This window comes from Macrobrachium rosenbergii, chromosome 5, assembly GCF_040412425.1.
Source record: "Macrobrachium rosenbergii isolate ZJJX-2024 chromosome 5, ASM4041242v1, whole genome shotgun sequence".
NCBI classification, from domain to species: domain Eukaryota; kingdom Metazoa; phylum Arthropoda; class Malacostraca; order Decapoda; family Palaemonidae; genus Macrobrachium; species Macrobrachium rosenbergii.
The window spans coordinates 61,205,729-61,222,662 of NC_089745.1; the positions used below are offsets into that span (position 1 = coordinate 61,205,729).

At 44.7% G+C, this 16,934-nt stretch overlaps 1 protein-coding gene across 1 annotated transcript in view; it reads left to right on the forward strand.

Moving 5' to 3' along the window:
• LOC136838943 (FHF complex subunit HOOK-interacting protein 1B-like) overlaps nt 1-16,934 on the forward strand; it is a 44,272-nt gene that overhangs the window by 10,229 nt on the left and 17,109 nt on the right. Inside the window, 1 exon segment of the mRNA XM_067104637.1 lies at nt 7,541-7,719. Within this exon segment, the coding sequence (XP_066960738.1) occupies nt 7,541-7,719 (179 nt within the window).

The window sequence follows — 16,934 nt, forward strand, 5'->3', positions numbered from 1 at the left end:
AACTGAAGAGATCCAGGACCCTTTCTTGGGACCGGCGGGATGCTGATGGATTTTTGAGGAATCTCCTGGTGAGAGATGCTATCTCTTTCCTCTTGGGAGGCGGAAGAGACAGCGTGTGAGATGACAGATCCCACTGGAGACCCAACCACTGAAACGGGACTCCGAGTCAGGCGGGACTTCTCTCTGTTCAGTTGAAAACCTAGCGACTCCAGGAAATTGATGACTATGGACGTAGCTTTCTGACACTCCGAACTGTTGGTGCCCAAATTATCCAATCGTCCAAATATGCTGCTAGAGATATCCCTCGAGACCGGAGTTGTTGTACTACCGTGTCCGCCAGCTTTGTGAATATCCTGGGCGCAATGTTCAGACCGAAGGGCATGACCCTGAAGGAGTAGGCTTGATTCCCGAGTCTGAAACCGAGGAACTGAGAGAAGTTCCGGCGCAACCGGGACGTGATAATAAGCGTCTGAAAGATCGATAGAGGTGGTGACGGCTCCACGCGGAAGTAGAGTCCCACTTGAGCTACCGTAAGCATGCGTAAATTTGTCGCATTTATGTAGAGATTTAGACGCGACAGATCCAGGATCACTCTTTGCTGATCGGAGTCTTTTTGGGAACAGTGAATAACCTGCCTTGAAACTTTAGGTGCCTTACTTTCTTTATTGCTCGTTTGTTGAGCAATTCTGTCACGTAATCCTTTAGGATTGATGTGGGTGGCTGGTAAAACCTGGTTAGAGGAGGAGGGTTTTGATCCAGCTCCATCCTAGTCCTTTGGACACAATGCTGTGTGCCCAAGGGCTGAAGGTCCATTGGTCCCTGAACCAAAACAGGCGACCGCCTACCTGTGTTCTCTCAGTGGGAGGGAGTGGGTTTATTCCCCTACCACGTCCAGGTCTTCCCCCTTGGGGTGGTGTTGGGCTTCCCTCTATGAGGGCTTTGCCTCTTCCTCCCCTTGCAACCCTATTAAGGCCGTGAAAGTAACCACGGCCCTCATATGTGGGGTTGTACGCCGGTGAAGCCACATAGGAGGGTGCAGCTGGTTGGACCAGCACATACTGTTGGGGGTGAGCCTTGGAAGTAGAAGGCTGTGCTACTGCCGAGACCGGGACGGCTTGGACTACCGCCTGATGGTGGGGCCTCTTATGCCTCCTGAAGCGTTTACCTCCTCTCGATTGGGGCCGGCGATTCTGGGGTCTTACGCTTATAGGCAGAAATGCCCCAGCGAGAACGAAGACTCTGGTTGGCCCGTGTAGCCTCGGCCATAACGTTGTGACCTCCTCTTCAGGAAGAGGTTAGGTCCCCAGATCGAGCTTTTAACGAGCTTGTTAGGCTCGTGGCGGATAGTCGCATCGGCAAAGATGAACTTCCTACATTCCAGTCTGGCCATGATAAATTCAAACAAGTCAGACTGGAAGCCAGCCAGCAAGGATTTAGCCAAAACTTGGAAGAATGGTTCGTCCGAGCAGGAGGCGGCAGTAGCTTCAGTAAGGCATACGGAGTTCAAGGACCGGGCTAACTTGACCGAGCATCAAACTCCGCTTTCAATAAAGCTTCCGGCAGCTTGGGGAGCTGCTCACTGGTGCGTGGAAGCGCAGAAGGGGTCCAGCTTCCCGACCGTGAAAGTGGACGGGGCGTCTATCCAGAACTCATTACTTCCTGGGAATACCAGGGAAGTAGGGTCTGTCTCCCTTAGCTGTGGTAACGGATTACCATCAAAGCACGCTCGGGCCGTAGCCAGAGCGACTTTGTCCAAGCAAGGGGTGGGTAGGTTGTCTCCCAGGGCTTAACATAGTAAAGTTGCCCTTGAAAGGAGTCAACCGTGATGTTGTCTGCCTGCCACTCCGTCAGAGTGCGCAGAAGAGCCGACTGAGCTTGGTCCCTAGGGACGATGACAGTCTCCCTAGGAACCTTGTCTGACCGAATCCAAGCTTCCTCCGTAAGCCTCACGAAGCCTGGGTAAGGGGGCAGGAGATCGGGGAAGAACTCCAATTCCTCCAACCGTCTCGTGCCAAGACCATCAAGTGTCAGCTTGCCATCATGTTGGATGGCCCGGAGCGGCGCCAAGGGTTACCGACATCGAACGCGGAGGTCCGCAGTGTCGGGGATAACATACTGTGGTTCGGCTGGGGGTGGGTGAGCCATTCCCGCCAGTATGTTATCATGACTGGCCAACTTCTCAGAGATTTTATTAAATCTCGAATCTAGGTCCTCTGTAAACCGCTTATAGAGCTGATTGGCAAAGGCCTCTGCGTCGAAAGCAGGTTGGCGAGGAGGGCTTGGTTTTGCAGCCCTCTTACTCGCGCCTTTGCTGGAGGAACCAGACTTGCTCCCGGAGGCTACAGGTCCTGAAACCTTAGCCTTCGACGGGGGAAAGGCGATGCCTTCTTGGAAGTCGAGGACTTGTAGCCCTTCGCCTTCCATGAAGTCTTCAACTCAACTTGGGGATAGCAGACGGAGCTCTATCACCCAAGGAGGAAGACTTCACAAAACCTGCGAAAGAAGAGATGGATGAAGCAGGGGAGTCAAATAAAGGGGGGCCCGCCCCAACAACCTCACTTACCTCACCACTTACCACCTGGTCCTGCTCTATGTTCATCGGTTCCAGGTTAAGATCCATGGCGGCTACATCCTCCGAGACCTCAGCGTAGAGGATATCCAATTTGGGGTGGCTGGGTCTCATCCCGGATTTGCTGGATGATAGGGGTGGCAAGGTCTTCAGGCACTGCGGCCGCCACCCGTGCGCCGGGTAGAGCAAGTCCTCAACCTGGCGTCGAGGACGAGGGCTTCCCCGACGGAACGTTCCTGCCAAACCCAGCCACCCAGGCCGGAGGGATTCCAAGGCAGACTTCTTGGAAGTTTCGTCCGCCTGTAAGAAAACCAACAATTAGCTAAGAACGAAAACCATTCCGGGAACCTCATAAACAATATACAATATGAGGAGCATAAAAGGAGTAATTTAAAGACTGTCACTTACCGACTCATCCTGGACAGTTGTGCAGAGAGCGAAGCAAACCTCACAACCATCAGGGTGCCAGACAACCAGGTCATCCAGTCGGACCGCACAACCAGCGTGGGTCCGGCAAACTACGTGACCGTAAGGTTGTTGGAGGGAGGCGGTGCACCCGGCTCCTCACAGCGAACAGTCTGTAAGTAGAAAAGTACATGAACCTCCCACCCTAAGCAAACTAAAGCTGGCAAGGCGGGAAACTCAACTACAACCGAATACTCCGGCGGAGAAGAACTCCCTTATCATAAACTGGGCCAATAAGCTCTAAATTACATAGAGTGGAAGGTAAAGGTTTTCAGACCTGGAGTACTCCGGGGAATGAAGGAAAGAGAGACCAGGAACTAACCATAAGGGCTGCCAGTAAAATATGGCGGAGCCCCGGGTATAGGACCGGACTCACGTATATAATATATAATATATAATAAATAAAGGAGAGTACTCCTGTAGATAAACAGACTTATCTAAAAACAATAACAAAAATAATAACAGTAACAAGTGATGGTAAAAACTCAAGAGGACGGAAGGATCCGCTCCTCTATAAAATGAAAAACCTTCGCCCTTACTTCCCGCCGGAGAAACAAGACGGGTAAAATGCTCGTATGTTCATAACATAGGCTGAAGCAATATATTTTACCGTATCAACGTAACCCGGACGGGGGAGGCGAGAGGAATGGATAGTGACTCGAACACGTTCGAGTAAACAAACCACCAACCCCAATACAGCGATGCTAGGGACGATATGGGAGGAGCGAATCCCTCAACCAACAGGAGAAGTCCCTGAACTCGGAGAAAACGCCATCTAGCGTCAATTTGAGTAGAGCAAGGCTGAGAGAGGAGGAGGGGGAGGAGTAGGCTACCAGGAAGGAACAGGAGACGGGGAGAAACTCACCCGCTCAACTGCACCATACCTCCCATACAATGAATCTTGGAAGGGTATTTACGACTGGAAGCAACCAACCCAAGCCCGACTCCTACCTAGGCGAAGCCTAATATGGACCTAACCTAATATAGGCTAGGAAAAAGGGAGGAGGGCAGAAGGGAGGAGGAAGCAACAGGGAGAGAAATTTTGTGCCGAGAACCAACCGGGATCGAGAATGGCGGGCAAGGGGGCGACTAGCCTAGAGGAAACACATCCAAAGAACTCGATTCCCCCCAAATGGAGGAAGAGAACTAAAGGGGCTCACTCTGCCCACGAAAAACGATCCCGGAGGAAACAGCAACTAAAACTCCCTCAACCTGAACTCCCCACCCAGGGCAAGGGGATGGAAGCAAACAAGCCTACTCCACAAAATAACCATCACACATAAAAAACTAAAATGTGCTCAACAGAGAGCGTAGCCTACCACGGGGAAGCGGTTAGATCTGAGGCTGCCGCCAGCGCACCGAGGTAAACCACCCAATAAAATAATAAAAATAATAAAAATAAAACTAAAAGAGAGCACCATCTTCAAGCAAAATTAATTAGCCTAGCAAGACCAAAAATAAACAGGAACCCAACCTGGAGGGGGTACCTAGACGGGCATCACTCCCACAAAGGCCGGTAGGCCAATTGAACGTAATTCATAAGGGGGAGCCACCGCAAGGAACCACCAGGAAGGGAACCAAGGGGCAAAATCTATCTATAACGACAGGAGACAACTCCAACTGAAAAGAACAGAAGGAGTCGCCTGCATGGTCGACATGGCTGGCTGGGGACGCCATTAGCGACATAATAAGATCTCAATATTTATGAAAATACGAGACCGTAACAGCCAAAAAATAGAACAAAACCCCACAAGAAGATGGTACTTAACTTTGAAATGGTAAAGCTGCTCGACGCCATCACAGAATGCAGAAAATTCAAATAAAATGAAGACGAGCACACAAAAGAAACAGCGAATTCACGTGCTAGAAAATGGAAAGAGGTAGGTGGCGCTGGTGTCGCCGTCCTGGCGGGTGTTTGGTGTGGGGGCTGTAACGGCTCACCGCTCTGCTCCGGGGATTTTGATAGGGAGAGATCTTTTGAGTAGGTTTCCGTGGTAGTGGTATTTCACTCACCCCTCCTTATACCGACATCTTCCTAGAAGACGCTCGACTGGGGTAGTAACCCCAGCTTTCCTGAAAGCTCTTTTTCTCTGGTATATCTAGCAATGTTATACCTAGAAATTCGTGCTGTAATGGAATTTCACCGGCTGACACGGGACTGAACTCAGAAATAGAATAATACAGGATTCTGTAGGGAAGTGGTGGGGTCGCTCCCACTTGGGGTTGGAGGAGTCATTTTCCTACTAAGTTTCCTATCTGCACGCCCTACTCTCTAAGTGATCTTGAAACCTATATGAATAAACACGGCCGCCACGATAACCTCATAAATCTAAACCAGGGAACGCAAGTAAATAACAACCGAGATTCATATAACCGCTAAAAAATAACATCACTTATGAAAAATGCATCATAAAATACAATAATGAAAGGTAATAAATGCACCTTCCTGAAAAGAACAGAGTTAACAATGTGTCAGGCGTAAAAAATAAAAGGACACAAAAGTATGAAAAAATGAGGTATCAGGAACCGCTACGCCTGCAAGGCAAAGGTATTAATCTACGGCACTGCTCACCTTATATCAGCAACCTGCCACTCGAGACCCGAACACTGTAAATGAATATACCAACTGTTATAAATAATGGCTGTACTTAGCTTTTATTGGATTCTGGTAAGTAGGTCGACGAGGTTTCTCTGCTGTCCAACTTCAATCTGGCTAGATACACGTCATCGGAAGGGATGTTATTGTGGATGTTGAACTTCTTATGTTGATGAATGTTGATTGCAGAAACCCTCAGGGAACAACGTGGAGTGTTGATGCAATGTTGCGTAGATTTGTGTAGATTTCTCTCTCTCTGCCATGCGTTGGGGTAGATGTGTTGTGAAGGTCAGATGTTTTCGCTTTTACGCTGTTGATTGTTTTCTTTCCGTCTGCTTGTAACCATGTTTATGAAGATGACAATTGTCTATGGTTTTTTGGGCATCTCGCCGTATCGGAGCTTCCGTTTACCAATGTAGACGCCATGTAGAGGTGCTGCCAGAAAGCTCTGTTGTGACCGCTGTTGTGTGTGCTGCCACCACTGTTGTATGAAGGTATTTCATCAGAAATTCCTCCAGGTGTTTGGTTATAAGGACTGTGTTTGGAACTCAGTCAGAGTTTGGTTATGACATCTTCAGTTTCTCCATGGCTGTAGAATAAGACTGTTTTTGGAAGATCAGACCAATGTTCTGCAGGATTTCAGACAAACTCCATAGTGGTTTTTCTTGTATTAAATATAAAGACTTATTTACAAAAGAATACAATTGGTCTGCAAGGGATGATCTCCCATGTCGATCTAATATCTAAGCTGTCACACTTTTACATAGCAAGACTAAGATGCACACACACGAACAAACATATGACCTCGTTCCCAAGAACTTCCCACGGCTACGTGACATTTGCCTCCAGCTCTGAGCAAAAGGAGAACGCTGAGTTTATGCAAACGGATGCTAATGTACGATGACGCACTGTCTTAAAGCACTACACAGGTACTTATTGCGTCGTCGTCTGGTTTGACCAAACGGAGATTTCACAATAGCCTTCCTTTCATGATCAATACAGATATATATGTTGGGAATTATCTTAGATTTACTAAGAAACGTAGTTTCTTTAAATGTGGCATAAATGAAATATGACATATTAAAATCTAGTTTCCAGCACAAAATCAGTAAGACTTCTTGGCCTTTTGTTTTGTTATTTTTAATAAGTTATATTCTGACTTGTTTTCTACTGTATCATGTAGCTCATATAAAATCTAATTGGGAATACAGTAAACCCCCATATTTGCAGGGGATGTGAACCACACACCCCATGGATAGCTAAAATCCGCGAATACTTAAAACCCCTCTAAAAACACTTAGAACTGCCTATTTTGATAGTTCAAACACAAAAAAAAAAAAACGCTTATACCTGAGTATTTTAATAGTTTTATCACAAAAATGCATTTAACCATGAAAATGATATGAAAATACAGTAATTGGTAAATATTTCTCAGTGAAAAATACCATGAATGGGCGAATATTCCACAAGTAATGTGTATATATGTTCCACAAAGAAATCTGTGAATAGGTGAGTCCAAAAATCGTGAGAACGCGAATACGGGTGGTTTAGTGCAACATTAATATCATTAATGAAACAGTTAACAGGCCTGGTAATTAACCTAAACTTCAAATGGTTTTTTCATTTTACAAAACTTTTTTATAGAAGATTTTCTAATACCAAGGTTTTCGTTCAAAAGTATTATTACGATAAATTTCTGAAATTGAAATCTAAGCAACCCAGTTTTTGGGGTCCATGGTTTTTTTCACAAAGGATATGATCTCCTTTCAGCTTCTAGGTTGTACATTTAGATAACATCAGTGTTAACGTCATTAATAATGGTTTGTATAAGTCGTTGCTTTATTTTGGTGTGTTTACATTTTCTTAGATTGCTTTTTCAGTATGTACTATATTATTTCATTTTATTGCAGGTCCTTTCTTAGAAGCCTTAATGTTACGTATTGATCAGATGTTGTCATCAAGTATTCATGTAAACCTCCTGGTCACAACTATAGTAAGTCGATTAGCTTCATATCCAACGCCTCTTTTAGCGTCATTATTGCTTGATGCATCTATTGTCTTCCAGCCATCTGTGCGATCACTGGTGCAGGTCAGTATTTAGTGTCAGTATGGAAAGAAATATTAGTTTTAAATTTGTATTTATTAAAAAGAAATTGTGTCAAAATGTAAATTATAAGTAATGGATTTGTATGGAAAATAAATGAATCCTGTTTTAAAAATTTAATTTTTAAAAAAGTTACACTTTTTCATCACAAAATATTGTAATACAAATTTATTCAGTTTTATGAAACCCATTAATCATGTAAAAGAGACCCAGCTACCCTAACTGGAAAAGGTAAAAGAGGAAAGATTCTAATTGTCTGGACAAGAAAAGTGAGACTTGGGGACTGGTAGGAGGGAACTCAGTATGTGAGTGATGGCCTTATATGGAAAAACTCATTTCTTTGAATCTTATTTAATATCATATAGCAATAAGTTTTCAGCCACAGGCACACTTAGCAGTTTAGGAAAAAGTAAAAGAAAGGAAAGGGGTTGAACATGGTTTACTGGTCTATTTTATCTTCCTATTTACCTTCTTTCTGGTAAGTAAAGACAGTCACTCCATTTTCTGTACCTTGGTTCCTTTTTTGCCACCATAGTGTTCATATCACTGGTAGTATACTTGGCTTGTTTGGAAGTATATTATAATAGTTTTGTGTTTCACAAGGAAATTTTGTAATTCTACCTTTTCGTTTGTGCAGAATGTGTTCGTTGTCAAGTAAGCCATTTTGTGAAGCTAGATATATAATAATAATCATTGTGGAAATATTTTCTTTGATTAAGCATGATAGAACACACAATCTTCAATGTGTATATGTAAAACATGTGGCATGGAAGATCATACCCTTGTGTAGCAACAGGAAAGAAACAGATAGGAATAGAAAACATCTCACTGAAGATGTTTTTCCTGATGTGGAATAGGTAGTTTAGGAACAGTTAGGCATAAATAGTGAGGAAGTGTTCTTGTTGATCACCCCATAGTATTCCCTATCCTCCTACCCCTCTTCCTGGATCTCCTGATCATCCTTTCCAAGCTCTTCCATTTTTTCTGTTTGATTTTCTACAAAGGTGTTAGAGGATGTGCCTGCACCCCATCCATACAAGAGCCATGTTAGTTGAGTGACTTACTTTAAGAGCTGTCTCCGCTGCCACTTCCTTTGTGTTCACTTCCAACCCTAACCCTTGAGGAGATGGGTCTTCCTTACCCAAAGCTGGGTGGCTAGGCAAAATCATCCATACATCCTTTTGCTTTTCAGAGCAGCACAAGCAACAGTTTGATTTTGTAAAGTACCCTTAACCATATATTTTTAGATATGTCAAAAATTTGAGAACTAGAGATGATTCTTTAGCATATTGGGGGTAACTAATTTTCAGGTGGTTTTATCAAGTTCAGACACTCGATTCGGAGGCTTTCTTGATCCTCCCTCCAAAAGTACGTTTCCCTTTATGTTAAGACCAAAGGTTTGTTCTGTATATGAACAAATGACAGATCTTAAATCAATTTGTATTTTTCATAACTGACAAACGTGCGGTTTTAACTTATATGGCCCACCTCAAGCCACCCCTCATCCTTTTACCTGGGCTGGAAGGAAACTGCAGAGCTAATGCATAGCTGGGGTAAGGTAGGTCGCACTGCTCCCTTCTTCTACCACCATAATGGCTGACTCCCGTTGCCACCAAACTCCTTGTACTATTTTTAATGGGACTCCAGCAAGCGCTAGAGAATTCTCCCCTTACATTGAGACCGCAGGTTTGTTAGTTATGAAAAATACAAATTAATTTAAGTTTTGTCATTTTAAATGCTTTTGGGGGTTTAAATGCTGTATGGTTTCTTCATTACTTTTGCATGAGTAGCTTCTCTTGAGTGTCATATCCTTGAAGTGTTTCATACTACAAGTAGATACCTAGGAACCTTTTGCCCTCACTTGCAATTTCATATTCTCTCCAGCAATCTTGTTTTTCTTTGTTTGCATTTGTATCGTGACAACACTATTTTGAGTGAAACTATTGTTTTGAGTGTGCATACTTTTTTTGCTGTAAATGTTAGATTTTTATATTATAAAAATGCATAAACCAAAGAAATACTTGAAGCATAAACAAAGTGTCCCACTTAAATGGCCATGCCTTCAGGTGCAACCTTGAAAGAAGCAGTGTGTCCAGTGAAAGTTCATCTGAAAAACAAACTGCAGCAGTTCATAAATCAAGAGAAAGCATTCAAGTATGGCAAGAGGTAAATCCTGTATTGTCAGAGGTGAACATAGTGAGGGTAGGGTTTAGTTCATCAAATGGTCTGTCCTGACATTGAGGTGAAAATTCTTGTAGACTGCTCTGCAGCTGCATCCTTGTAAAATTGATCCTGATTCTGAAATAATGTTTCTTTCTGTCTACCATCCTTTGATAGACATGAGTGAACTTACACCCTGACTTTGTCCATGATTCTGATACAGTAGGTCCCTGTGTACAAATAAGTTCTGTTCCAAAAGCTTGTTTTGTTCTCAAATTCCACAAAGGTAGCCAAGGCATCTAGCATTATACTACTGTAGTTAACTTATGTTGTATAGCCTAGCACTGTACAATAATGCAGTTTTCTAGGAAAACAATTTCCTCTATGTACGTGGAGTAAAGTTTATAATAAATTAAAATCTTTAATATTACCTTGAAAAAGTCTATTACCTAATAAATCTATGAAATTTATTCTGACAAAATTACGAGAGGCATCCAACATTGTTCGTAGTTAGGCCACGTCATTTAGTCTAGCACTGTATGGTAATAAAGTTTTCTTTAAAGACAATAGACAAAAGCTTTAATCTTTCCTTAAGGAAGTGGAATTGAAAATATGAAGTCAAATTTCTATATCCTGTGAGTTCCATTGTCACTAGTAATGCTACTCTTATGAAATAGCCAGTTGGTATCTTTCTCAGTTGATGACCTGCATTAAAAGTTATATTTTGTTTTAGACTTTGAGTGCAATTTAATACCAGCAACTAAGATTTAATTTTTATTTCCATTTTTTGTCTCTCTCTCTCTCTCTCTCTCTCTCTCTCTCTCTCTCTCTCTCTCTCTCTCTCTTTTAAATAGTTATTACATTTATTGTGCTATTTGATGGGAAAAGAAGAGGAGGATCCAGTGGGAGATGGGTCGTCAGTAATAGGATGGGGGGCTAGATGTAACATCTGATGTCTAAGCCACTGGTTCAGATTTATGACAAGGCATGTTTATCAGACCTCTTGAATAACTATATAGTGATATTCGGGTTGAGATGGTAACATTGCACTGCCTCTTGAATGGTTGCTACCACCTTGATGTACCATTCTACATTTTCCTGTTCTTCAAACACTGCCAAACCTTCCTCAAATAAAGCAGATATTTTTGCTGTCAATTTTGTCATGAACTGCTTTAGTTCTTGAACTCCTATTTTTTTCTCCCTTCTCTGAGCTTGCAGTTCAGTGAGATCCTCATTAGTGAACTCTTCAAGTCAGATAGCAAGGAGTTCAACAAGTTGTCCCTTTGAAGATAAAGGTTACTGATGTTTGCTAAGTTGCTGACATTGTCTTTGGACTCTTGAATGACCTCAAACTCACTTAAGTTGAAGACATATTGGGGGCGCAGGTTCTTCCAAGCCCCATTCATGTTGGAAGCCATAACCTCACACCTTGCAAAATTAATGTTCTTAATGACCTTATAAATAAATATTGTAGACACTACAAAACTGGTGCAAGGTTTGTCATCATTGGTCATGTTCAGTGCCTACTGAAAAGTGTAACAAAGATATTTTTTTAAGTGTCACTATTGCTCCTTGGTCCATTGGCTAAATGATTACGATTGTGTTTGGTGGTAGATAAGATTACCTTCACGTTTGGATGAAGGTCGTCCAGGAATGTAGGGTGGCTTTGGACATATCATGGACAAGGCAAGGTTTAAAGGACTGAGGACAAGTTTACAGCCAAGGAATCTTCCGCTAAATCCTTCCTTGTCAGTACAGAAGAGTACACTTCTACCACGGAAAAAATGCAACATTGTTCATACGTAGAACAAACCTTCGGTCTTAACATTAGGATAAATCTTCTGGCGCCAGCTGTAAATCATTTAAAAACAATAAAAAATTGTTTATGCAAGGAATCTGTGGTATCTGGCATCTGATACATAGAAGAGGTGGAATCGGGCCAGAGACCTGGCTATAACCTCATAACATATCCAGTCTTTCTTCAAACCACCTTGGAGAGCGGACGTTCACTTTTGCTCTGCTCCCCCCAAGCCGGTTTTTGTCTTAAGCCCGTGATTCCTTTCTCTGGTTGTATTGTGTTTTTAGGTGTGTGTGTGTGTGTGTGTGTGTGTATTGTGGTTTTATTGTGGATTCCTCTAATCAGCCTAAGAAGTCCGTGAGTCATCAACGCATGTGTCCCAGCTTTCCAGGGTTCCCATGTTTGGGCTTCCTGGCTTCCTCTGAGACAGACCCCATACAACTTGCAGTAGGTGTCGTTCCAATTTTTGTAATATCACAAATCCATGCCCAGGTTGTTTTTTCTGTCCTGTTGAGCAGTGAAAGAAGTTCTCCAGAAGAAGGAGCCCAAAGGAAGTCGGAGCTTCCCACTTGGGAAGGATTTCCTTCTCCTCAAGTGGACGCTTCTACTTCCCCTTCATCCAGACTTATTCCAACTGCTTTGTCATCCATTGATGCCTTTTCTCTTTCCTTTTCTTCCATTGATTTGTCTTTGGAGGCATCAGGAGTTGGTCAAAGTGATTTTATGTATATTGCTGCCCCGTCTTTCTTAGGGGTTGGGGGAGATATTGCTCCATCAGGGAGAGAGGAGGCAGCGCCATCTTGTTCCTTTGTTTCAGGCTCCGATGTGCAAAGTTGTTGTCTGTATGGGCCTCCCTAGGTCTACCAGGGGTACCCTCTCTGGAAGGCCTGTTGTCCCATTTCATGTCCTCACACCTATCCCCCCCCCCGCCTCCACTACTTTGGGTCTCGTGTGATGCCACCTAGCGGGACGCCATCGGTACTGACCACACATCACCTTGTGTTGACATTTCCCTTGCCCGCAGCAATTCCATTGACTCTGGGGCAGACTCCGTCTGCTCCCATGATGTCACTCCGTGTCATCTCTCCCTGTGACGACAGTATCCGTGACGTCATTTCCTCTGACCGCTCCCCTGACGTCATAGCCAGCTGCTACCATGACATCATTATATGCAGTCGCCAATCCATCGGATGCTTTTGTACAGACTATGATGGACAAACTGGACTCTGTTTTTCAAGAGAGGTACAGGCATAGAGGCCTTACGAAGACCAAAGAAGGATGTAAGGACATCTTGAGTTGCCTTGCTCTGGGCATACTAAGTCGATCTTACGGCATGTGGATTCTTTGGTTTCAGGACGGGATAATTCTCTCCGTTCCAATAAGTCATTCAAGCTTCTTCCCCTCCACTTGTTCGTCATAGGAAGTATTTTTCAACAAGTCTCGTACCTCTGATGAGTAGACAGATCAACTTGGATGTCGTTCAGTTGAAGCCTGGGTTAACCCTGGATCAAGTTAGGGCTTGAGGGTCCTTCTCAAACCTTTCAGGAGGCATCTACCTTGGAGTCGACTGCTTCTTCTGCCTTTTAGACTGTCTCATGGCTAGATTTGTGGTCATCAGCAGTAGCTAGGATTTCTTCATCACATTCTGTGAGAGAAATGTTCGATAGTCCGTCTTTCATCAGATTACTACAATCTGGTGCTAAGACCATATCGTATCTAGGCCATTGGAATACAAACTTGTGGGCTAACTTACTACTGGTGAGACAAGATGCAGCTCTCACTAAAGTGGCTCAGTCAGTTGATGTGGACTCTTTGCTGTCCTTGTGAAATGGAGATCTCCTAGAATCCCAGCTTCTCCTGCCTAGGGAACAGTTGGACACTGCGATCCACAGACTGCGGGCTGACAATAATGATCGAATTATCCAACAGGCAGTGACTAAGTCTTCAGCTTGGTCTCGCCCATCCGCCCCAAGGCAGAGTAGGCAGTCCCCTGCCAGGAAGTCATCAAGGCTTTCGGCTTCAACTAAGGATTCTCAGCCAGCTCCGGCACCAAAGAAGCAACCTCAGCAACATCCCTTTCAGTCTTGCCCTTCGAAACCAGGGAGGGGGAGTAGGGGCAGAGGCAGGGGAAGACGTTGGTAGATCGCGCGCCATTCCCCACCTGTTGCCACCGGTGGGGGGATGCCTGGCAAACGATTGGGCTATGTGGCAGATGCGTGGAGCGGAACCGTGGGTATTAGATGTCCTTTGGGTAGGATATCTACTCCCTTTCAACTTCCCTCCTCTCAGATCGTCCTCTCCTACACCTGACTTGCACCCAAAGCTCTCCGAAGCACTTAGCTCTCCAGGAGGAAGTGAGAAAGATGATGGACAAGGGGGCAGTAGAAAAGTAGTACGTCCCTTTCCAGGGTTCTGCAGTTGAGTTTTCCTGGTACCAAGAGCCACTGGCGATTGGAGACCAGTGATAGATCTCTCGGCTCTGATCCACTTCTTCAGGAAGACGAAGTTGAGAATGGAGACACCCTGGACAGTCTTAGCAGCCATGAGAAACAACCACTTCATGCTGACTATAGACTTGGACGTCTACTTTCAGATTCCTGTCCACCCTTCATTCAGGAAGTTCCTCCACTTCAGTCTTGGGGAGCAAGTGTTCCAGTTCAAAGTCCTTTGCTTCAGACTGACAACAGCTCCAAAGGGTTCACAAAAGTCTTTACCCTAGTGTCGACATGGGCTCATGCTCAGGGGATTTGCCTATTGAGATATCTCAACGATTGGTTGGTCTTAGCAAGTTCCCGGGAAAGGCTGTTTCAGGACAGGGACCGTCTTCTCCAGTTTTGTCACAACCTAGGTATCGTGATAAATCTGGAAAAATACAATCTTCTTCCCAGCCAGAGGATTGTGTACCTAGGAATGATGATAGATACAGCCTCGTCGAGAGTTTTCCCGTCGGACCAGAGGGTAGAAAAGTTCAGGGTGGTAGCATTGTCCTTCCTTTTGAGGGAGGAGCATCATCTCACCAGCGGCAAGTAGTTCTAGGCCTCTTGACTTCTCTAGAGAAGCTGGATCCTCATGGGCATCTACATACTCGATCACTGCAATGGAGACTAAAGGAGTTTTGGTACCCAGCAGAAGACGCCCCTCAGCTCCAGGTCCCTCTGTTGGCAGAGGTGAGAAGCGACCTCCTGTGGTGGTTGGACAACCAGAACCTGACTGTTTGACAGTGGGAGTTCCTCTTCATTTACCCCCTCCGGATCTTCTCCTCTTCTCGGGCACATCCTCCGAAGGTTGGGGTACTCATCTGGAAGAGCTCCGGGCTTCGGGGGTGTGGAGCTCTCAGTTCAGGAGTTTCAGGAGAGAGTGGTAGGTCACTCTATCATTCTGATGTCGGACAACACTATGGTGATAGTGTATACTGTATGAACAAACAGCAGGGGTGGGTGTCATGCCAACTTCACTCGCAAACAGTCGAATTGCACCAATGGATGATCAAAAACTCGGTGGAGCTCATGGCCAGGTACATTCTGGGCAAAAGGAGTGTAGTGGCTGATAAGCTGAGTCGTCAGGGACAAGTTCTAGGTAACGGAGTGGTCTTTGCATCAGGACATAGTGGACAGGCTGTTAGACCTCTTCGCTACAAGGTTAAACAGAAAGCTAGAAGTCTGTTGTTCAGTGGTCCCAGATCCATTTACTGGGGCAGAGGACACCCTTCAACATCCTTGAGACAATCTGGAAGTTTACGCCTTCCCTCCGTTCTGCCTGATCCGTCATGTCCTGAACAGAGTGATGGGTTCCAAGAATCTCAGAATGGCTCTAGAAGCTCCTTTGTGGCCCCAAGCAGAGTGGTTTCCAGATCTGCTGTCTCTTCTCTCACCAGTCTGAGAGAGATTCCCCTTTGGCACAATCTCTGCCAACATAGAGAGGTACCACCAATTGGTAGGGTCCCTATCTCTTGACGGCTGGAGATTATCCAATATCTCTAACGAGTGAGAGGTTATTCTTGCAGAGCAGTGACTCAGATGTCCAGCTACCTCAGGAGATCTTTGTCAGCTGTGTACCAGGGCAAGTGGGACGTCTACTGTGATTGGTGTCATTGACGGGGTTTCTCTCCACTTGGAACTTCTGTTCAACAGATAGTGGACTTTGTGATCTTTCTCAGAACAGAGAAAAGTCTTTCTGTTTCTGCCATCAAAGGCTACAGGGCTGCCTTAGGATTAGTTCTCCATCTGAAAGATGTGGACATCACTATGTTGTTCAAGAGCTTTGAGCAATCTTGTTCACCTAGGGACCTCAAGCTTCCTACGTGGGAACTAACTCTGGTGCTGAGTAGTCTCACTCAAGCTCCATTCAAGCCAATGCGTCAATCATCAGACAGGGAACTGACTTTGAAAACAGTTTTTCTCCTGGCCTTTGCTTCCTTGAAAAGAGTTGGAGAGCTTCATGGTCTAGATTATGACGTAAAACACATCAGGGTTTGGGGGTCGGTAGCTTTCGAATTTGTCCCAGAATTCGTGACTAAGACTCAAAATCCCTCGGTTCACAATAACGGATTTGCCTCATTTTCCATTCCTTCCCTTAGGGATTTTGTTAACAACGATCCTCGGGGAGTTAAAGCTCTGCCCTGTCAGAGCACTGCATTGTTACCAAAAAAGGACTCATCACCTAAGACCTAGGTGTTGTAGACTTTTTGTTAGCACAGGCCAAGCCAAGAAAGAAGTGTCCAAGAATACCATTTCATTTTGGCTACATGAGGTTATTACTCAAGCCTACTCCTTATTGTCAGGTTCTGTCACCAGTACTGAGCATGCAAAAGCACATTACATCAGAGGAATAAGTTCCTCTCTAGCATTTAAGAAGAACTGTCTGTTCATAGGATTTTGAATGCTGGTTCTTGGCTTCGTCAGACCACTTTCACTTCCTTCTACCTGAAGGACACTGCCCACAGATCCTTGGAAACTTTTTCCTTGGGTCCTCAGGTGGCTGCTCAATAAATTGTGTAGCTCATCCAGTGCCCCTGGCAGGATAGTTTGTATCTTGCCTAAGATGATAGTGTGGAAGAGAGAATGAGTGAGATGACTGGTCTCTTTTCTTTCCCTTTTCCTTTCTTCTCTACCTACGAGCTGTTTGAAGAATATACAGTGATCCCTCGTCTATCGCGGATAATGGGGGCCAGAACCCCCCGCGATAAGTGAAATTCCGCGAAGTAGCATTGGCCCCTCCCTAGGGAGGCATATACTGTATATAC